The sequence below is a fragment of the Anabrus simplex genome, chromosome 1 (genome assembly GCF_040414725.1).
Source record: "Anabrus simplex isolate iqAnaSimp1 chromosome 1, ASM4041472v1, whole genome shotgun sequence".
In the NCBI taxonomy this organism is placed as follows: domain Eukaryota; kingdom Metazoa; phylum Arthropoda; class Insecta; order Orthoptera; family Tettigoniidae; genus Anabrus; species Anabrus simplex.
The window spans coordinates 1,337,326,351-1,337,350,851 of record NC_090265.1 but is presented as its reverse complement, the minus strand read 5'-3'; the positions used below and the strand labels follow the sequence as shown (position 1 = coordinate 1,337,350,851).

The 24,501-nt window shown below is 40.8% G+C and overlaps 1 protein-coding gene across 1 annotated transcript in view; it reads left to right on the top strand.

Moving 5' to 3' along the window:
* Nucleotides 1-24,501, top strand: part of LOC136858968 (angiotensin-converting enzyme) — a 248,026-nt gene that overhangs the window by 214,045 nt on the left and 9,480 nt on the right. Inside the window, exon 9 of the mRNA XM_067138664.2 lies at nt 4,628-4,794. Within this exon, the coding sequence (XP_066994765.2) occupies nt 4,628-4,794 (167 nt within the window). The remainder of the gene's footprint in view (nt 1-4,627; nt 4,795-24,501) is intronic.

Genomic DNA, 24,501 nt, shown 5'->3' with positions numbered 1-24,501 from the left:
GGCCTCTTATACAAGTAACACACATGTAAGAGACACAAAGAAATTAAAGTAAGCTGGAATGAAGGCAAAAACATAAGTTTATTAAGAAGAGAAAAATCAAAAGGCAGCATAGGCAAAACAAGGAGGCCAACTAATCTAATAATTTATATTAATTGTGTGTGGCCCATAATCAAAATACATAGGATTCATGGTTTATCACACCTTCTCTCACTCTCTTACCTTAATGTAAGATGTGATGAAAACTCAGGTATAATGGCATGGCATCTACCTCAATTAAATGAGGGACATAAATTCAGGTGGTTTCAGAGTATTTTATGCATATCAGGTCCAAGCGACCATAAGTTAAAGGAGAAACAGGACTCTATCATAACATTCTCCGTTTTAGTCGAAAAGATAAGACATAATGCCCACAACAACACTCAGATAAACAAGAAAACCATATCCCCCAAAAATACAAGATCGTTGAGCAAAAGAGCTTAAAACAGGAGAAGAGGGAAGGGTGCACCGAGCTCATAAAATTAAAGCAAAGAGAAGAGAGATAAAGGGAGGTTACCATGGATGCATGCCAAATAACAAAGACAAAATAGAAAGGCGTTCCATTAAGAATAAAATGTAATAAACTAGAAAATAGGTAAAGAAAGCCAATGATGGCAATGCGTAAAGAATAATAAATAAGTAAATTAGACACAAAAGGTACCTCAGATCCAAAGATCAGAACAACTCTTGCCCACACAGAGACCATTGACTTTAGGTTGCCAATAAAGGGACACGCGGGCTGGATGCATATGAACATCAGCCACACAGCACATAACTAAACAAACAACTGCTCTTGAGCTCAAACAGACAATACGAACCAGAAAGTGATCTATCTTAAGGAGACGGAGTGTCTCCATCCAAAACACACAGAAAGCAGTCAATCGCGTTGTTAGCTTGTATTCATACCACGCAAATGTGGTGGACATGAAATATACAGAACAAGCGATAAAATAATACAACATGAGCTCAAGCGGTATGTTAAAGAAGTGATACGAGTGAAAGGTCTCGGACAGCACACGGCAAACAATCCCATACACACACATGAATCCGTGTCATCTTCTGTTTTCAAAATAAACATAGCGGATCGGTAAATAACAATACGAAAAGAAGCATGTAAAGGTAAAATTAACACACAAATAAATTAAAAAAACATGTAATGAGAGAAGCCTTTCTAACCCAGTAATGGTGAGCACAGAAGGAAGCAATTTTCAAACCACAAGAAGATTAAAGGAAAATAAGTACCTCACATACATAGGCAATTAACATTCTCGAAAGGCCGAGAATCATATAAAGACATCTTGAATCTTTTAAAATATATTTTATACACCACAAAGGCGACTTGGAAATCCATCACTTCCATATTCTCAAATCAAAAACTCTCCACCCAACCAACCAGAAAATTAACCCAATGAGACAGGCAGAAAAGAAATGCTTTGACATATGCTGATGCATGAGATGCCATCTACCAGAATAGGGAAATGTTTACGTAGTAGTAACAACACATGATGGGGAAGAGTAACAATTGATACAAGAGATTGCTAGAAACGCGGCGTCTTCAGAACAGGCAAATATACCATAAAATGACATAGTGCTGTTGATGATACAAATGAGCTCCTTTCTGAATCCTATTGGTGATTTCATCTGAGCAATGGCCATCTTGAGTTACAATGCTGCCAAATTATTGGAATTGATCAACTTCTGCTATCTTCTTTCCATCCAGCATAATATTCATACTACTTCTTTGCCTCCTAACCTTCATGACTACCATCTTTGTAAGTCTAATTTTTAGGCCAAACTCCTTAAATTGGTTGTTCCAAGCATCTAGTTGCTGCTGTGCTTCTTCCTTTGTGCAACCCCAAATCACCACATCATCTGTGAAAGTCAATCCCTTGAAATCACTACCGACACATTGCTGTTTCACTCTCTGTGTAATTTAGTCCATTACAGAGGTGAATAGCAGTGGTGAAAATCCACTGCCCTGTTGCACTCCCTTGGAAGTAACAAACCAATCCAAATATCAGCTGCCTATTTGGACACAGCTCTGACAATGGGTATACAGCATTCAGTTTTCTGAGAAGAGGGTCTGGAACGTTTCTTCTTGATAGACAATCCCAGATCTTGTCCCTAGGCACTTCCTTTCTTCCAGTATTTCTCTGTAATCATCCTAACAGCAAAGATTAGGTCAGTGGTTGTTCTATCACCCCTAAATCCACATTGTTCTTCTTCTAGCTGAGGTTCAATGTTGTTCTGAGGCATTTAACAATAATTTTCTCCATAAGCTTTAATCCATAAGACATTACATTGTCCTCTTCTACATTTCTTTCAGGTCCTCAATGAAGGTATTTTTCTCCTTTTGACTGCAACCAGATTGTGGTCATACACCTAAACAATTGTCAAGATCTTCTTATTTGTTTTCCATCATAACATCATTATCCTCTCACTGTAATATTCTATGTCTGAAACTGCATCTACGTGTTTACTTAGGAGAAATGCTACACCATTATGTGCATCATTTGTACTGCCAAGCCAGTGGAGAGTGTAACCTTTGGGAAGAGATTTTACACCCTTTCCATTTCCACTTCCTTTCACTCAACCCTAGGACTTCTATTTTCCTTTGTTCCATGAGATCAATGAGCTCTTCACACTTAGCAGTCTGGGCACGATGTTTAAAGTCCCAATTCATGTCTTATTCTGTCTCATAGTGGTTTTTTCTTGGCATGGCTCTGTTTAACATTAGGCTGCTGACCATTCTTCCTAGCTCAGCCATGCAAAAATGAAGTCGCATTTGGGATTTTATTATGGTATTCGAGGCTCTTTTTAGTTTTGGAAGCACTTCCAATGTGTCTTTTTGCTGGCCTGCTAAGCCTAACACTAGAGAGGATGTTTCAGTCGGGATGTACTTCCTTAGCCTTTGATAGTCCCCTATCCAACTGAAAGGCAGCAGGTTGTACTCATATTAATTCCTAAGTACAGCGCTGCTCCGTCTGCCATCTCCACCGTACCGAAGTCCAACTTCTCCGCTGTAGATGCCGTTGAGGTCTTCACTTGTAACCCTGAGCTGAGACCCTTACCAGATGTTACACACCGGGTCAGTGTGCTCTGGTACTCACATAGGCAGGGCTGCCTCCAAAGAGGGTCCCTACATGCTCCTCTTATTCCTCGGCTATAAATTAATATTTTCCTCAACCTGTCCTCCTGAATTCCAACTTTATCTTCATATGATGATTTTTCCTACTTCTAAAAGCTCCACTCAAGCTTATTATTCTACTTTTGTCATTCCATGCCAGCTCATGTCTGACAGCTCAAAACATACCACATATATGAACTTGTGAAATCCTCTATCAAAAACTCCACCTTTACAATACCAACAATCTGTCTTTATTTTCAAGACAACATTGTTATTTATTGAGACATATTTCATCCTCAATTGTGGACATTAAAATATGTCAAGGACATTAAAAACATTGGAAAGTGAATTGTAATTTGAAGTCAAATACATCAAAATAAAATGCAATATATTTAGCGCCATGTCTAGAAAGCCATTAAAACTGTAAGCACATTTAAAGCAGCACAACTTGTAATCGTTGGTGTGATTGTCATTATCACAGAAAGTTATTCACATGGTATTTGACTGCTGTATGATTTTCTTCAAGGTGCATCAAGCCTGCAGTCGCTCACAATCCTGCAGCTCATTTACTATTCTATACAGAATAACATCATTTGCAAATAACCTTATCTGTGATTCTGGATCTTTACTCATATCATTTATATATAAGAAAGCATACAGGTCCAACGATACTGCCCTGTGGAAGCCCCTTCTTAATCATTACAGGATCAGATAATGCTTCACCTACTCTAATTCTCTGAATTTTGTTTTCTAGAAATTTAGCCACTCATTCAACCATTCTTCTGTCTAGTCCAATAGCCCTCATTTTCATCAATAATCTCCCATGATCTACCCTTTGAAATGCCTAGGATAGTTCAGTAGCGATACAGTCCATTTAAGCTCCTGAATCAAAAATATCTGCTATATCTTACTGATATCCTACAAGTTGAGCTTTACTGGAATAACCTTTCCTAAACCCGAACTGATGATTTCATGTTACACCAGTTTTCAAGCATAATCAGTGTAATGATGAGAATTTGCAAAGTTCTTATCTCAACCCTGTTCTTTTCTGTCTCAGTCCAGAAGACCAAATCATCAGCATCATGTAGGCAGTTAACTCCAGGAATTGACTTCAACTCTTTTTTTTTTTTTTACGTCGCACCGACACAGATAGGTCTTATGGTGACAATGGGACAGGAAGGGCCTAGGAGTGGGAAGGAAGCGGCCGTGGCCTTAATTAAGGTACAGCCCCAGCATTTGCCTGGTGTGAAAATGGGAAACCACGGAAAACCATTTTCAGGGCTGCCGACAGTGGGATACGATTCAACTCATTAGAACACTGGTGCAGCAATTTAAGTTTCCCAAAATAATGTGGCAGTCCATTTTAATTTTTGTAAACATAACTTTCATAACATCCACATAACATCAAAAAGTTAATGTGCGACATGCTGTCATCCACATTGTAGCTTTAATTTTCTGTTACAGACGTATGATGCAGATGGGCTCATCTAGACCCTGGCCTGATGCTATGGAGGTAATGACAGGACAGCGCAAACTAACGCCCAGCGGAATTCTCGAATACTTTGCTCCATTGCAGCGCTGGCTGGAGAATGAGAATTCATTCAAACGAGAGTTCATTGGCTGGGATTCCTGTAAGTAGGATGTTTTAACCTGAACAAGCTAATATGAAGTTAGTCTTAATCTGTAAAATATGTTCTTATCAGTCAGGCTTAGAGGAGTCATAATCATAATCATAATCATAATCATAAGTTTTTGAAGTATGGTTATTTTCTCCTATAATAAAGGGTGCTCAGTATAGAGTAAATACAAATTAGTCTACATCATAAGCATTCACTCGCTCACAAGATATCTTCTGAATGCATCAAGGACATCAGTGATGGGTTTTTACATGGCTGAAGAAACAATTTCTGGAAGCACGAACTCTGCCTCAATGCTGGCATATTTAAACTGCCAAAGCATCTTGTTGCTCTTCTGTCATTTCTTGTGTAATTTTCTCACTTACAGTTTCTTTTTATCAGATTTATGCCTTTGCTGCTGCTGTTCAAAATGATACGGGCCCCCATGGACAAGACATTGCCACAACGACTAATCAGACACTACATCCTCCAAATTCTCTATTTGTCATGCCTTCATATTAGATTTTAGAGTACCCTTGCATCACTTTTGCTGTCCTCCCTGATTATATTTTCTACTCTACAGTTGACATTTCTTGCTTAGGAATGCATTTGTAAGGCATATGAGTGACTTGGTCAGACCATCAAAGTTGATGTTTAATGATTATTGCTTCAATACTCATTGTATTGGTTTTTGCCAAGAATCTGATGTTTGTTTAATTGTTCTCCTACTTTACTCTAAGTATTTCTCTTCTAAGACAGTACTGTAGCAGACATCAAGCCTTAAGCATTTTATTCATGACACTCCTCCCAACACTGACCAATCGGGAATCCACAGTGTTGCCTAGCTCCTCGCACTCGCAGCGAAGTATAATTTGTAATATAATTGCTGGTCAAGCACATGAATGAAGCAAGAAGGATAATAAGCTGTCAATATGGAGAACAGTTCTACGAAGGGACTACAGAAGTCCCCGTATTTTTATCTGCAGTAGCTTTCAAGTTACAGCATATTAAATCAGATTATAACTGGCCGTGAATATAAGATCGCTTTAAGAACCATGTGGTATGTTTTTAAAGGTAGCAGTATGAAATCTCTAAATAGGACATGTGTTACTCATCGTACATACTTCCTCATCTCTCACTTCTGACTTAATTATGTTGCTACATCTATGTAGGAAGACACTGCAGGGGTGTTGTTAAGTATTGTGCATTCATGTGTTTCAGTATCTTGAGTTGTGTGTGAGTGTGTGCATTTATTGTAAATGATCTCGCTAAGTAAACCAAGTACAGGCACTGGGTGAAAGAGAAAAGTTGATGTTATGAAGTCTTGGAACATAATATTTTGTGTGTACAACTTCTGTAAGGAATGCTCCAGTGAAGAACACAGAGCAAAACTTGATTCTTTCAAGAGTCAAATTCTGACTGCTAAACTGTGTGGTGTAAATAAATTCACCATATCACATATATGTCAGAAGGCCAAGAAGTTGAACTTGCCGGGTACTCTATGTTTTCAACTCCCAGAAAACACATAAATTATTTTCCATAAACAATCACACATTAAGATAACTTCAACAAAAATGTTATTCATAGGGGAGAATTTCAAACTGCTCATAAAATATCTGAGGAGAAATATATCCTATAATAGTTCCACCTCCTCCACATCAAGAATATTTCAGGACAAGGAAGACTAATCAAGGTTCAGAATTTTTAATGGAGAGAGGTGACTATGTATTTGCAGCTAGAGTAAAATTCTTACGACGAATGCACAAAATTATTTCTGGGGGCAAAAGACCTATACCTATATATTACACAGATGAGACCTAAGTCAATCAAAATCACATAGTTAAGTCTATCTGGCAGGATTCCAATAGTGGTCAACTTGTAATGTTTTACTTGATAAGAACACTGAAATGTCATAATTTGCTTATTTATTCTTACAAAATAATCATCCTCTGCTACAACATCATCAAAACATTACCATGACTACTATACTATTACTTTCATGGAGTCCATATTAAGCAGATAGCAAAGAGTATCTTAACGTCCATGGAGGCTCAAACTCCTTCGGTGTGTAGTGAACAGATACTGTCAATTAGATAATTCTCCACACTCTTCTCCACCTTGAGCCGTATCACGGTTGCTCAACTCCAATGGATGTACCAGTTGAATGGGTCTTTGAAACACTCTTCCCTCTTTGTCAGTCAGCTCACAAGACCTGATCTTCCCATCTCGTCCTATGACGAGTTTGGAGATTCTAGCTAGCTTCCAAATTTGCCTTGGTAGTTTATCGTCTCTTAGCAGCACCAAATCTCCTTGTTGAAGAAGTGGACGATACTGGTTCCGTTGCTGAACTTCATGGAAATGATTTAGATCCAATAGATACTCGTTCCTCCACTGCTTCCAAAATGTGTTCAGTACAGACTGTCCTTCTATCCACATTTGATTCATTTCTCCTTTTGTTTTGTTACTATCCTCAATATTGGTCTTTCTGTCTGGTAGCCTTGTTGTGTTATCACCAATAAGAAAATGTGCTGGTGTCAGCGCACAATGCTGAGGATCGTTTTCCACATACGTCAAGGGTCTACTGTTGATTGTTGCTTCAATTCCGACGAGAACTGTGTAAATTTCTTCATCATCGAACCGCCTGCTTCCTAAGGCTTTCTTCAAAAAGCTTTTCACTGTTTGTACCATTCTCTCCCAAAATTGGAAATTTATTAAACATCTCCATTGGTAAGTTATTCCAACCCATAACTCCCCTTCCTATAAATGAATATTTGCCCCAATTTGTCCTCTTGAATTCCAACTTTATCTTCATATTGTGATCTTTCCTACTTTAAAAGACACCATTCAAACTTATTTGTCTACTGGTGTCATTCCACGCCATCTCCCCACTGACAGCTCGGAACATACCACTTATGATATAGATGTTGATTCCCATGGGGAACATGAAATATTTGTCCTGAATGAGCAAATTTATCCTGAATGAGTAAATTTATAGGGACAAATATTTCAGGTTCCCCATGGGAATCAACATCTATATAATCTGATGGCCAGGCAGGCATCAATTTGTGGTAATGAGACACTCTCATAGTGCATTGGCACTGCTGGTGGCTCCAACTAGCCTACGCAGTGGCCTCCATGGTATGCACTAGCCATGCTTCTTGGTAGGTGTGGTATTTACCAACTGAAGAGCCCAATTTAGCACACTGGGGTGAAATGCTGGCAACCAAGAATGAGATAGCTGGATAATTTATAATTTCCAATAACGGACCATTTATATTGGCATTACATACCCCTTAGTGAAGAGCCTCCGTAGCTCAGACGGCAGCGCGTCGGCCTCTCACCGCTGGATACCACGGTTCGAATCCCGGTCACTCCATGTGAGATTTGTGCTGGACAAAGTGGAGGCGGGACAGGTGTTTCTCCGGGTACTCCGGTTTTCCCTGTCATCTTTCATTCCAGCAACACTCTCCATTCTCATTTCATAGCATCTATCAGTCATTAATAAATCACTTTGAGAGTGGCGACCCCATCGTACTAACAGCCTATATCTGCTTCATTCATTACATCACTGACCCGCTCAATGACTGGAAAACAGGTTGTAGGTTTTCATTTTCATACCCCTTAGTCAAGCAGCTTGTCTCCTTTTTCCCATTTCCTCCCAGCCCAAACTTTGCAACATTTTTGTAACACTACTCTTTTGTCGGAAATCACCCAGAACAAAACGACCTGCGATTCTTTGGAATATTTTCCAGTCCTTGAATCAAGTAACCTGGTGAGGGTCTCATACACTGGAACCATACTTTTAGTTGGGTTATTACCAGAGACTTATATGCCCTCTCCTTTACATCCTTACTACAATCCCTAAACACCCTCATAACCATGTGCAGAGATCTGTACCCTTTATTTACAATCATATTTATATGATTACCCCAATGAAGATCTTTCCTTATATTAACCTACGTACTTATAATGATCCCCAAAAGGAACTTTCACCCCATCAGTGCAGTAATTAAAACTGAGAGGGCTTTTCCTATTTGTGAAACTCACAACCTGACTTTTAACACCGTTTATCATCATACTGTCCATTTCACAACATTATCGAGGTTATTTTGCATTTGCTAACAATCCTGTAACTTATTTATTACTCTGTACAGAATAACATCATCTGCAAAAAGCCTTATCTCTGATTCCACTTCTTTACACATATCTATATATATAAAGTAGCTTGTCCTGACTGACTGACTGACTGACTGACTGACTGACTGATTCATCATCGCCGAGCCAAAACTACTGGACATAAAGAAATGAAATTTTGGGGATATATTCATATTAAGATGTAGGTGCTCGCTAAGAGAGGGTTTTTGGATATTCCGTCGCTAAGGGGGTGAAAAAGGGGGTGAAATTTTAAAATGAGTGTGTCTATATCTCAAAACTTTAAAAGTTTACAGATGTGAAAATTGGTATTTAGAATCTTCTTTAAAAATAAGGAAACACGTATTTTTTTGTTTTCAGAAAATCTCAATAGGAGGGGTGAAAAAGGGTGAAAAAGGGGTTGAATGCCTTTAATCAGGATACCGGTACCTATATCTCAGAAACTGAAGATATTACAGACCTCAAAATTGGTACTTTTGATCTCTTTTAAAAATAAAGAAATACATATTTTTTTGTTTTTGGAAAATCCAATTAATGGGAGGGTGAAAAGGGGGTGAATTTTTAAAATGAGTGAATCTCTATCTCCAAACTTTTAAAGTTTGCAGATGTAAAAACTGGTATTTAGAATCTTCATTAAAAATAAAGAAACACGTATTTTTCTGTTTTCGGAAAATCGCAATAGGAGGAGTGAAAAGGGGTGGAAAATGGGTTGAATGCCTTTAATGAGGTTACTTATATCTCAGAAACTGAAGATATTACAGACCTGAAAATCGGTGTTTGGGATCTCCTTTAAAAATAAAGAAACACGTATTTTTTTGTTTCTGGAAAATCCAATTAAGGGAGGGGGTGAAAAGGGGGTAATATTTTAAAATGAGTGTATCTATATCTCAAAACTTTTAAAGGTTATAGATGTGAAAATTGGTATTTAGAATCTCCTTTAAAAATAAAGAAACACGTATATTTTGTTTTCGGAAAATCCAATTAATGGCGGTTAAACAGGAGTGACAAATTGGGGTGAATTTTTGAAAGACTATATCTACAGAATATCTTGGAAATGTAAAATGTTACAGACGTAAAAAGTGGGTGTTTGGAATCTCCTGTAAATGTAAAGAAACATAGGTGATTTGTTTTTGGAAACTCCACTTAAGGGGAACTCAAAAGGGGTGAAATTTTGAAATGAGAATTTTTACAGTATATCTAAAAAACTCAACATGTTACAGAAGTGAAAAATGGTATTTTTTTTATCTCTATTAAACATAAAGAAACGTGTATTTTTAGTTTTCGGAAATATCACCTGGGTGGAGGGGGGGGGGGGGGGTTAAAGTGACTGAAAATTGTGTTGAATTCTTTTAATTAGGCTACTGATATATCAAAAATGAAGATTTTACAGACGTGAAATTTGATATTTTCAATCTGCTTTAAAAGTAAAAATACACGTATTCTCTTAAAATCCAATTAAGCGGGAAGGGAGGGGGGGTGAAAGAATTGAAAAATAAATTGGCTTAATTGTATGAGAATACATACATCTAATAAAAGCTAAAGTTATTACAGATGTGAAAACTCGTATTTGGATCTCCTTTAAAAACAAAGAAAAACGCGGTTTGGGCGGGAAACCATCTTGGAGGGCGGGAGTGTAAAGGAGTTGAATTCCTTTCATGAGGACACATAAATCAAAAACTGAAGAAGTTAGAGTCGTGATAGTTGGTATTTAGAAGATCTTTTACTATTAAAGAAACAAGTATTTTTTTCGGGAAAGTTCATTTAGGGGGGGGGGGGGGGGGTAGTGTGAAATGAAGTGAAAAAAGTAAATTACTTTTATGGGGATACTTATATCTCAAAACTGAAGGTAAGAGACGTGAACATTGGTGTTTGGAATCTCCCTTAAACATAAATTTCATTTCTTTTTGTGGGGGGGGGGGTTGGCGGTAAATAAACTTAACGGCGGTGGGGTGTAGAAGGAGGTGAGACCAATTGATTTTACTGTTATTAATGTACTTACAATTATCCTCCGTTGCTCAGGCGGCACCGCGCCGGCCTCTCAAAGCTGGGTTCCGTGGTTCAAATCCCGGTCACTCCATGTGACATTCGTGCTGGACAAAACGGAGGCGGGACAGGTTTTTCTCCGGATACTCCGGTTTTCCCTGTCATCAGCCATTCCAGCAACACATAATAATAATAATAATAATAATAATAATAATAATAATAATAATGTTCCGGACCGTCGTCAAATGTGCGGACCGCGCTGGCAACGGCTCCTGGACGGGTAATGACTAAGAATGCAGTCCGGCCGCGGGTTCAGTGCCGCCATATCACCCAATATGACACCACGCCGGATCTCCTGAAGGATTTTATCCATATTAAAAATGATTAAAGGAAAAGATGGCAAAGATTTACGGACCCAACTGACCAGGAGGAATACCTGAGCCTAGCCCGGGAAGTACGAAATCGATTGCTGGAAAGGAATATTGAAAAATGGGAGGAAACGTGCTGTAAAATAATAGAAAACGAGTCAGATCGCGAATTTCGGCGGATTATATATCTAAAACAATAAGCATTCAATTATAAATTTCAGTATAATACCGTAGCGAAGCACGGGTATCTTGCTAGTTGATATATATAAGAAAACAGAAAGGTCCAATAATAGTGCCATGAGGAATTCCCTCTTAATTATTACAGGGTCAAATAAAGCTTCACCTACTCTAATTCTCTGAGTTCTGTTTTCTAGAAACATAGCCACCCATTCAGTCACTGAGTTTGTCTAGCTCAATTGCATTCAGTTTTGCCAGTAATCTCCCATGATCTACCCTATCAAATGCATTAGATAGGTCAATCGTAATACAAACCATTTGACCTCCTGAATCCAGGATATCTGCTATTTTTTTTTCTGGAATCCTAAAAGGGCAGATATTCAAGACTGATCCGACTCGTTGGCTGAACGGTCAGCATACTGGCCTTCGGTTCAGAGGGTCCTGGGTTCGATTCCTGGCCGGGTCAGGGATTTTAGCCTTAATTGGTTAATTCCAATGGCACGGGGGCTGGGTGTATATGTTGTCTTCATCATCATTTCATCCTCATCATGACGTGCAGGTCACCTACAGGCGTCAAATAGAAAGACCTGCACCTGGCGAGCCGAACCCGTTCTGGGATATCCCGGCACTAAAAGCCATACGACATTTCATTTTCATTCAAGACTGATCAACTGTGAAAGATAGATTTCTCCCCTTTAGAAACTAAAATTGAGCTTCTACAATGTGAGCAACCATTCAAGAAACCTGAAAAAATATTAGATCAACTTGCCAATGAGCGGGGGCATGAAATAATTAGATTACACCCCTACCATTGCTGGTGGCTCCAAGTAGCCTACGCAGTGGCCTCCATGGTATGCACTAGCCATGCGTCTTGGTAGGTGTGCTAGGTACCAACCGATGAGCCCAGCTTATCACATGGGGGTGAAATACTGGCAACCAGGAATGAGTTAGCTGGAAAATTTATAATGTCCAATAACCAACCATTTATATTAGTATTATAAATTTACTCATTCAGGACAAATATTTCAGGTTCCCTATAGGAATCAACATCTATGTCATCTGATGGCCAAGCAGGCATCAATGTTTGGTAATGAGACAAAATCTCTCATAGTGCATTGGCACTGCTGGTGGCTCCAAGTAGCCTACGCAGTGGCCTCCACGGTCACCTATATATATAATATAGATGTTCATTCCCATAGGGAATCTGAAATATTCGTTCCGATTGAGTAAATTTATAATACCAATATGAATGGTTCGTTATTGGACATTATAAATTTTCCAGCTAACTCATTCCTGGTTGCCAGCGTTTCGCCCCCGTGTGCTAGGCTGGGCTAATCAGTTGGTACCTAGCACACGTACCAAGACGCTGGTAGTCGATCATTAGTTGATGCTGTCATCAAATCATCACAAATATTCTAGAGGGTTCTCCAATTTTCGTCCAGTGGAAGCAGACGAAGTTCATCGTCATGACTCAACCATGAGTGAATCACCGAACCGCCATTCTTCGCCGCCTCCTTCACCATCTATGGAGACTGACCACAGTAAACAGGCATGGCGTTTTCTTCGGAACAACCAAATGAACGGAAGAAACTCTGTGGCACTGCCTCCACTTCTACAGTTCCACATACACCTCGCCGAGCTCAGTCATCCAGAATCTAACCGATAACCCAGCAATTCCAGGAATCAGCCTCCTAGACCACGACCAGGCCAACATTCTCACACCATTTCATCTGCCGCCTTGCTCTCCAACCCAGTCTGCTGCATTTATGCCATCAAATGTATGCAGTTACGCCCAGGCTGCTAAGAATCTGGCATTAGCACCCAACATCCACCAGCGAAGCATCATTCATCCGTTACCATTACCACCAGCTCCATTTTACATTGTCAAACTCATTCACATCAACCAAGATAAGATAAACACTTGCTGCATTTACCAGATCATCACCAGATTTACAAGGCATTTCCACGAATACAACCTCGAGATGCAGAAAACTCGAGAAGGGTACTTTCACATAAAGACCATTAAAACTTTCTACGCCCATCTCATTACCTCCATTGGACTTGAACATTTTGGGAAGCACACCAAGGCCGTCAACATGACTCAGCAGGCTCCAACACAACTCCCAGCTCCGTCCACGCCTATTCATTCTGTTGTGGCGTATGGAGTGGAGCACGACTGGACGGACGACGAGATCGTGGCCCAACTCCAGCTCGAGGGGCACCAGGTCTTCAAGGTGGTGCGGATTCAGTATGACCGTGGTCCTACCTGCCTCATCTGCATCCTGTCTCGAGACATCACCACCCTGGATGCTGTCCTGCGTGATGGTGTCATCATCTAACACCGTCGCCATCGGGTGGAGCCTTCCTGCTCGGCACCACTGCAGAAAATCCACTGCAACTGGTGTCAGCGATATGACCATCTTCCTGGCGAGCCGTGTATACAAGCTCAGGTATGTGCAATTTGCAGCCAAGAGCATCCCAGTAATAGTTGCCCTAACAAGGCCTCTCCAAAATGTATAAATTGTTCCCAACCCTACCCCTCTTTCTCTTACAAATGCAAGTCCCATCCCACCCCTGAATCCTCCCATCCTGAAACCATGATTCCTGAAATCTCCCAGGACCTCACCACTCCTGCTCCCTCCTCCTCCCTCCCAGTCCCATGTTCTGAGAACATCATTCGCTTTCTCACGATGGTGCTCCAGAACATCCTTCCTTTCCATCGTCCCCATATCCTCAGCCAGGTCCAGCTTGCAGCTCAGTTGGTTTTTAATACCCACATGGATATAGCATATACAGGGAATTAAATGCACTTTGCGTTTTTTCTCCTCACTGCTATTCCCCTAGAGGAATGAAATGTTTACTCTTTATTTCGTTAACATCTGCTCTATAAACTCCAACCGTGCTCTTCTGGACCTTTCCCTTAACCTGTATGACCCGGATATTTTTGTACTTAATGAAACATTCCTAAATCCCCGTCCCCCAAAATATACTTTGCATAGCGCTGATAGACTCAGTGAAACTCGTGGAGGTGTGGCTATTTGAATCAAATGCCACATTACCAGCAAACACCACTTTTATAATTTTGGTGCTAATTTCACAGAATATTTAATACTTGAAACTTTTCTCCTGAATAACACATCCGTTACTATTGTCACCCTTTACCTCCCTCCTTGATCCCCACCCCCTATTGATCTTATCCATTATGTAGATTCGACCTTTTCAAATTATGTTTTCATAGCCGACATTAATTTAAATTCTTATAATGTCACTCAGTCCAATGATTTTACAACTTTATTATCTGAAATCCGGGGCATGCAGGTTCCTTTCCCCTTCCATACCCGACCTATTTCTCAGTCTACCCCTGATGCCCTCATACTTTCCCCCTCCCTCGCCACTCCCCCTACCACAGATAAATGTCTCCATGTGGACTCTGATCATCTTCCTGCCCTCTTTTCATTTCCTACTCTTTCCTATACCACCCACCTCCCCCCCTCCTGACCTCCACCCACCTGCCGTTTCTCTCAAACCAAATGGTCCAATTATTGCACCACCATCACCAACCTTCTTCAAAATTCTCCTCCCCCCACTTCCCTACCCAACCTTCTCCTACTCATAGCACATGTTGAAAATGCTCTCCAGGTTGCCGATAATCTTCACATTCTCCGTCATTCTTTTCACCCTACGAAACCCCCTATTCCACCCAAAGCTCTTTACCTTCTTAAACTCGCTCATGATTACTATTTTTCTTATATTCGAACCTAGGACCCGACGACTCTACTAGAACGTCGACGGACACTTCGACATGCGTGATCCGATCTTACATTAAGGCTCTCAAATGGAAATACTGGACTACTGCCTGCTCTAACCTTTCTGACATGCAAACTTCACGTACATTTTGGACTACTTTTCGCAAACTAACTAAAACCAATAAACCTCTGCCTAGCTATCCTCTCCACTCTTCGACTAACATTCCACTTGCTGATAAAGACAAAGCGGATGCATTTGCTGACCATTTTTCCAAAGTGTTTTCCCCCTCCCCCTCTCCTCAGTTCACCCACCCTGACGAACCTACTATTCTCCAACATTGTGACCCCACTCTTCCCCAACTCCAACCTTCTTTTCTCCATTTCCGTGATATCGACTTCACATATCCAATAAATGCCCCTATCACTCCCCATGAAATCCAAACCTTCCTTCGCTACAGACGAAATACTGCTCCTGGTTCTGATCACATTACCTACCGTCACATTCGCGAAGCTCCCATGTCTCTTCTTTACGCTCTTTGCTCCATTTACAACAACCTTCTGTACACTGGCATGTACCCTGCGCACTGGGGTCATGCCGTTGTCCTACTCTTTCTGAAACCCTGAAGCCACCCTCTGATATAACGTCCTATCGACCTATCTCCCTTCTCCCTGTCATCTCCAAAATCTTTGAAGGCATTCTTTGTCACCTTCTTTCTCGCTACCTTCACTCCCTCAATCTCCTTCCCTCCTCTCAAGCCGGCTTCCGAGCTCACTTTTCGACCCATGCTAATCTCTTTCACATCACCTCCTCTCTATCCACCTTCCTCAAATTCCACCACCCTGCTGCACTTGTTTGTCTTGACTTAAATAAGGCCTTCGATTCTGTTTGACATGCGTGTCATTTTTACAAACTCAGTCACCGACAACTCCCTTCCACTGTCCTTTGCCTTCTGTTTAACTATCTTAAGTGTCGAATGACTACCATTACTATTCATGGTACCAGTTCTTACACTTTCCCACTAACATCTGGTGTAGCTCAAGGGTCCCCTCTCTCCCCACTTCTGTATATCCTCTACACTTATGACATTCCCCACCTCTCCCCCATCTTTGCTTATACGAATATGTGGATAATTTAGCAATTCTTGCCCTCGGTTGTTCCTTCACCTCACTATCCAACAAACTCCAAACCTACCTCCATACCCTGGAATCCTGGTTCATCTCTTGGCACGTCTCTGTTAATCCTACTAAAACTCAATTTGTTGTTTTTTGTCTTAAATCTCGCCTCCGCCCTCTTAGTTGCCAAATCCGACTAACAATGTATAACATCCCACTCGTCAAAACTAAACTACTAACTTACCTTGGCATCCCCTTTCAAAACAACCTAAAATGGAATTACCATCTTGCTGCCATCCATCGTAAAGCCCTTTATCACTTTCGTGCTCTTCGTTCCCTCACCGGCCCCTCCTGGGGCTGAAACCTCATCATCTCCTCACAATCTACAAATCCTTTATTTGTCCCCTCATTATCTATGCATCACTGACATGGATCTCCATGCCTCCTACTGATTATGCTCAACTAATAATAATAATCGTATGGCCTCAGCTACCGTGTGCAGACATTTCAAGTTGATGCCATCTGGCTGTCTGCTCATCAACTTCGACGTTCCGTTTTACTCTAGGCCCCCATTAGATGGCAGACCGAGTAAACTGAAACTCTCTTGGGCATCTATGGCTGAGATTTAATTAATTTTGTCGGGTAAACACCAAATGTGTCACCAGGGATCTTTTACATGCCGACATCGTACGACATGGAGTGTCGAATGGACTTTTTTCCGCCCTTCAAAAATCCGACTACCTCTGCCGGGTTTGAACCCACTATCTTGGGATCCAGAGGCTGACACTCTACCGCTGATCCACAGAGGCAGCTATTATGCTCAACTGTCGTAACTAGACTGCCACACACTATGTATCACCTACCGCCTTCCCTATGAAACCCCTTCCGCTCATTTCCAACCTCCATACAGCTTTCCCCCTATCCTTACCCACCTTCACTCACTCCGTTTAAAATACCTCACTCACTTCTGGTACCTTTCATAACACTCCCTTCATTACTGAAGCTCTTTCTCTATCTCCCCTTGCTACTGCTGTTTTACATAATACTTGTACACCTGCCGACTCTCATCTCTTTCCCTCTGTTACTCCTTAGCTTCTACTCGGTACCACCCACCGCAACTCCCTCCAGCAGCTGTTATATAATACAAGGTCATTGCACCTTACTTGATGCCTTTGGTTGCGGCTGTATGTCTCTGTCCATGCACCAATTACAGCGCCGAAAGCGCTATCAATGTTGTGTTCTAGTGTTGTGAAGTGTTGTGTACTCCAGTCTCTCCCTTCAGTGTTTGTTAGTGTTCTGTTCATTTTCCCCTTACTTGTCGTTTCTGTGTCCCTCTGTTTATACTTACATAGTTTGTTTCATATTCTAATACCACGTCTATCAATTCCCGCAGACTTGTGACATCTCAGGACAGTATGATGTCACACTTTACAGGGAAACAAATTCATTTCCTAGCTTCTCACTGTTTAATTTCAATACTGGTGTATTTCTTTTCTACTGCTGTACTGTACATCGCTTATTTCTGAATTACCGGGCGAGTTGGCCGTGTGCGTAGAGGAGCGCGGCTGTGAGCTTGCATCCGGGAGATAGTAGGTTCGAATCCCACTATCGGCAGCCCTGAAGATGGTTTTCCGTGGTTTCCCATTTTCACACCAGGCAAATACTGGGGCTGTACCTTAATTAAGGCCACGGCCACTTCCTTCCAACTCCTAGGCCTTTCCCATCCCATCGTCGCCATAAGACCTATCTGTGTCGGTGCGACGTAAAGCCCCTAGCTATTTCTGAATTTCCCTTACTTTTATTCATATTGGTGTACACGTGGTTCTATGTGCATCTGTTCTTTGTTTTATTATTCTCCAAATTTTTTTTGTGTGTGTTAGTCCTCTGCTGCAGTATCAGCGAAAATACTTTTGTTTACCCACGTTCATTGCAAAGACTCGCACCAGAAGACACAATTTTCTTTGCATGTAATATTCTTTCATGTTGTATTTCCAGTACTTTTTGACTCATGTCTGTATCAGTTTTATTGACACTAAACAGGGTTTTATGTGGGGGTTCGACCCTTGGGGGGTTGAGGTGTGGGCCTCTCTTGCGGGTCCGTCTGTTGTTCGCCTTATCTTCTGCGCCATGCTACATACCTTTCCTTTACGTATGTGCAATACATACTCTTCCCTTTCTTTAAAAATTTTCCCCACTCTTTTCTTTTTCAAAGGCCGAAGATCTGCTAGTTCAGCTGATGGCCCACCCACCCGTATCTGGGTGGGAATGAAAAGACGCTTTGATACGATACGATGCCTCCATGGTATGCACTAGCCATGCGTCTTGGTAGGTGTGCTAGGTACCAACTACCGAGCTCGATAGCTGCAGTCGCTTAAGTACGGCCAGTATCCAGTATTCGGGAGATAGTAGGTCTGAACCCCGCTGTCGGGAGCCCGGAAAATGGTTTTCCATGGTTTCCCATTTTCACACCAGGCAAATGCTGGGGCTGTACCTTAAATAAGGCCACGGCTGCTTCCTTCCATGTCCCATCTTTGCCATAAGACCTATCTGTCTCGGTGCAACGTAAAGCAACTAGCAAAAAAAAAAAAAAAAAAAAGTACCATCTGATGAGCCCAGCTTAGCACATGGGGCAAAACGCTGGCAACCAGGAATGAGTTAGCTGGAAAATTTATAACGTCCAATAACAGACCATTTATATTAGTATTATAAGTTTACTCATTCAGGACAATTATTTCAGGTTCCCTATGGGAATAAACATCTGTATCATCTGATGGCCAAGCAGGCATCAATTTTTGGTAATGAGACAAAGTCTCTCATAGTGCATTGGCACTGCCGGTGGCTCCAAGTAGCCTATGCAGTGGCCTCCACGGTATGCAGTAGCCATGCATCTTGGTGGGTGTGCTATTTACCAACTGATGAGCCCAACTTAACACACTGGGGTGAAATGCTGGCAACCAGGAATGAGTTAGCTGAAAAATTTATAATGTCCAATAATGGACCATTATATTGGTATTATAAATTTACTCATTCGGGACAAATATTTCAGGTTCCCTATGGGAATTGAACTGACGCTAAGAACACGATGAAGACCCAATGCAGTGGATTTGGTCAAAACTAGCAAAGACTGCCAGGTACTGAACCCGGGCCTCTTACACAGATAAAACACATATAAGAGATGCAAAGAAATAAAAATATAACAGGAATAAGGGCAAAAACTTAATTTATTATGAAGAGAGAATCCAAAAAGGTCGCATAGGCAAAACAAGGGAGCCAAAAATCAAATAGATTATATTAATCATACGTGGCCCATAATCAAAATACACATGTTTCACTGTTTATCACACCTTCACACTCACTTACCTTGATAAAAGAGGTGATGAAAAGTTAGGTACAAGGGCTTGGCATCTACCATCATTAAATGATGAACATAAATTCAGGTGGGTACAAAGTATTTCTTTTATGCACATCAGGTCTAAACAACCGTAAGTTTAGGGAGAAACAGTACATCATCATAACATTCTCCCTTGTAATTTATAAGGTAAGTCATAAGCTCTCAGCAATAAAATTCCACGTCCCCCGAGAATACAACAGGAGAAGAGGGAAGGGTGCACCAAGCTCAAAATGAAAACGAAGAGAAAAGAGGAAAGGGGAGGTTACCATGGTTTCATGAAAAATAACTAAGATAAAATGGAAAGGCATCCCGTAAAGAATAAAACATATTAAACTAGAAAATAAGTAAGGAAAGCCAATGACGGCAATGTGAAACGAACAATAAATAAATTAGACACAAAAGGTATCACAGATCCTAGGGTCAGAACCACCCATGCTCACAGAGAGACCATAGAGGTTAGGTCGCCAAATAAAGGGACGTATAAGAATGTCAACACACAGCACATAACAAAATAAACAACCGCTCTCGAGCTCAAACAGACAAGACGAACTAGAAAGTGGTACATCGTAGAGATACGGAGTGTCTCCAACACCAAAACACACAGAGACAGGCCAGTCACATTGTTAGCTTGTATTCATACCACGAAATGTGGTGGACATGAAATATGCAGAACACGTGATTAAATAATAGAACATGAGCTCAAGCGGTATGTTAAAGAAGTGACATGAGTGAAACAGACGGCACACAGAAAACTATCTCATACACACACACATGAATCCATGTCACCTTCTATTCTCAAAACAAACATAGTGAATCGGTAAAGGAAAATACCAAAAGAAGCATGTAAAAGCAAAGTTAACAAACAAATAAATTAGAAACGCATGTAATGAGAGAAACTTTTCTAACCCAACCATGGTGAGCACAGAAAAAAAGCAATAATAAAACCAAGAGAAGATTAAAGAAAAATAATTACCTCAATATAAGAGATGCAAAGAAATAAAAATATAACAGGAATAAGGGCAAAAACTTAATTTATTATGAAGAGAGAATCCAAAAAGGTCGCATAGGCAAAACAAGGGAGCCAAAAATCAAATAGATTATATTAATCATACGTGGCCCATAATCAAAATACACATGTTTCACTGTTTATCACACCTTCACACTTCACATTCTCAAAAGGTCAAGATATGTACAAAGACATCTTGAATCTGTTAAAATATATTTTATATACCACAAAGGCAACTTGGAAATCCAAGGCTTCCATCTTCTCAAGTCAAAACTCCCTACATTACCAACCAGAAAGATAACCCAACAAGATGGATCAGAAAAGAAATGGTTTGATGTATGCTAACGCATGAGATGCCATCTACCAGAATAAGGAATGATTACATAGTGGTAACAACACATGAAGGGGAAGAGTAACAGTCCACAATAGATACAAGAGTTTGCTAGGAACGTGAAGTCTTCAGAAGAGGCAAACGATCATAAAATGATATGGTGTGGTTGAGAATCAACATCTATATCATCGAATAGCCAAGCAGGCATCAATTTTTGGTAATGAGACAAAGTCTCTCATAGTGCATTAGCACTGCCGGTGGCTCCAATTAGCCTATGCAGTGGCCTCCATGGTATGCACTAGCCATGCATCTTGGTAAGTGTGCTAGGTACCAACTGATGAGCACAGCTTAGCATATGGGGGCGAAATGCTGGCAACCAGGAATGAGGTAGCTGGAAAATTTATAATGTCCAATAATGGACCATTTATATTGGTATTATAAATTTACTAATTTGGCACAAATATTTCAGGTTCCCTATGGGAATCAACATTTATATCATCTGATGGCCAAGCAGGCATCAATTTTTAATAAGACAAAGTCTCCCATAGTGGATTGGCACTGCCGGTGGTTCCAAGCAGACTACGCAATGGCCTCCATACTATGCACTAGCCATGCGTCTTGGTAGGTGTGCTAGATACCAACTGATGAGCCCAGCTTAGCACATGGGGGCAAAACGCTGGCAACCAGGAATGAGTTAGCTGGAAAATTTATAATGTCCAATAACGGACCATTTATATTGGTATTAAGTGGTATGTTCTGAGCTGTTAGTGGAGAGATGGCATGAAATGACATTAGTAGATGAATAAGTATGAGTGGTGTCTTTAAATGTAGGAAAGATCACAATATGAAGATAAAGTTGTAATTCAGGAGGAGAAACTGGGCCAAATATTCTTTTATAGGAAGGGAGTTAGGGATTGGAATAACTTACCAAAGGAGATATTCAATAAATATCCAGTTTCTTTGAAATCATTCAGAAAAAGGCTAGGAAAACAACAGATAAGGAATCTGCCACCTGGGTGACTGCCCTATATGCTGATCAGTAGTGATTAATTTGATTGAAATTGTGAAGGTAAGTTTTGCTTAATAACACTTGCTGTTCCTTTTTATATGTAGATCTGCTAAAATGAAATGCAATTTTTCAACTTTAGTGTTCACTTTTGTTGTTTGGAATTAAGCCTTCAATGATGAACACTCTACAACTACCAGTATTCTTCCAAAGGTAATAAAGCAGTGATAGATACAACTGCTGATAATGCTGTAAAATTCTAAATTCTGCATTTAATTTGATAATAACAATAATTATAATGGCATATGGTCTTTGGAAAAGCTTGCTGGCAACTTAATGAGGATGAAATGAATGATGAAGATGTCACAATTTCCCTTTCCCTGAGCCAGAGGAGGTTAACATCCCCAAAACTGAACTCGACCAGAGGCAAGTGCTCTGTCCCTTTAGCTACAAAGCCAGACTTTGATGAAGATGTCACAATTTCCCTTTCCCTGAGCCAGAGGAGGTTAACATCCCCAAAACTGAACTCGACCAGAGGCAAGTGCTCTGTCCCTTTAGCCACAAAGCCAGACTCTAATTTGCTAAACACTCGGCTATCATCTCCACTGATGGCAATCAGCATTTCTTTCTAGTGGCTTTACGTCGTACTGGCACAGATAGGTCTTATGGTAACGATGAGATAGTAGTATTGTAGTGTAGTCGTATATTAATTACCGTATTGTTGTGTGATCTTTGAGTACTATCCCAGACAATATATCCCTCCGTTCTTTTATTTTTTGCAAATAAGTTTTTTTATTTTCATTTTTGTCCGTAAGAATGGCTAAGGAGCGCGAGTGTACGAACTGTGGGTGTGGCGAGGCATTGAGGGGTATGAGGGAGGAGTTGGAGAGTTTGAGGGAGAAAATTAGGATTCTCACAGAAGACAGGAAGGAAGATAGGACTCCCTCAAACAATGTACAGGTTACAGTAGGTGTACAAGAGGGAGGGGAAGGAAAGGAGGGAGTTGTAGAAGACAGGTGGTCTAATGTTCTAAGGGGAAGGAGATTGCAGGCTAACGGCTCTATTCAGAATCAGAATTTAGGACAGGTGTCTGTGCGAAATCGGTACGAGTCACTCCAGGTAGAACAACAGAGGGAAGATGAGGGACAGGGAACTGTTGCTGAGATGTGTGGAAGTAGGAGGAAGGGAAAAGGTAGAAAAGGGAAATGTAGAGTAGAGGATAGGATAGGAAAAGACAGGTGGAACAGGGTCATGGGAAGGAGAAAAGGGAGGAGGAAGTAGCTTCTGCAGCTATCAGGAAAGATAGGGCTGACCAAGAGGGGAGGGGATCAAATGAGCTGGGTAGGGTTGAGGCTCTGGTCATGGGGGATTCCATCGTTAGACACGTGGGGAAAGTGTGTGGAGGAAAGGGAACCAGGGTAGAATATGATCCAGGAATTAGGTTGAGGCAGATGTTGAGGAAAGTAGAAGAGAGGGAGGAGGGGAAGGGGAAGGTGGTAGTGTTTCACGTTGGTACCAACAACATAAGGCAAGCTGATATAAGTACCAACATAGTTGGGGATGTGTGGGATCTGGTAAATGTAGCATGGGTGAAGTTTAAGAAAGCGGAGATTGTTATTAGTGGAATACTGTGTAGGAGGGATACTGACTGGAGGGTGATTGGAGATTTAAATGAGACTATGGAGTGGAGATGTGGGAAACTGGGAGTGGAATTTATAGATCTTAATGGGTGGGTAGGAGATAGGGATCTGCGCTCAGATGGCCTTCACTTAAACCGCAGTAGTACGTATAAGTTAGGAAATTTGTTTGGAAGGGTAATAGGGAGATACATTCAGGGAAACAGGGTGGCCTAGGGAGCGGTGATAAGGGAACAGGGAACGGGAAATTAAGTGGGGATGACATAAAATTGTTAGTGTTGAACTGTAGAAGTATTGTAAAGAAAGGAATAGAATTAAGTAATTTAATAGATATTTGACAGATATTGTAATAGGAGTTGAATCATGGCTGAGAAATGATATAATGGATGCAGAAATGTTATCACGGCACTGGAGTGTGTGTTGTAGAGATAGGATTGGAATGGTGGGAGGGGGAGTATTCATTCTGGTGAAAGAAGAATTTGTAAGCTACGAAAAAGTTAAAGATGAGACACATGAAATTCTAGGTGTAAGGCTCATTTCTAAAGATAATAGGCAACTTGACATTTGGAGTGTACAGACCGCAAAAGGGTAGCACTGACGCGGATTTGGAATTATTTGATAGGATAGTCAGCTATGTGGAAAATGACATGGAAAGAAATGTGATTGTAGCGGGAGATCTGAATCTACCAGATGTCAATTGGGAAGGAAATGTGAATGACAGGAAGCATGACAAACAAATGGCAAATAAGTTAATATGGGAAGGACAGCTGATTCAGAAAGTGATGGAACCAACCAGAGGGAAAAATATCCTG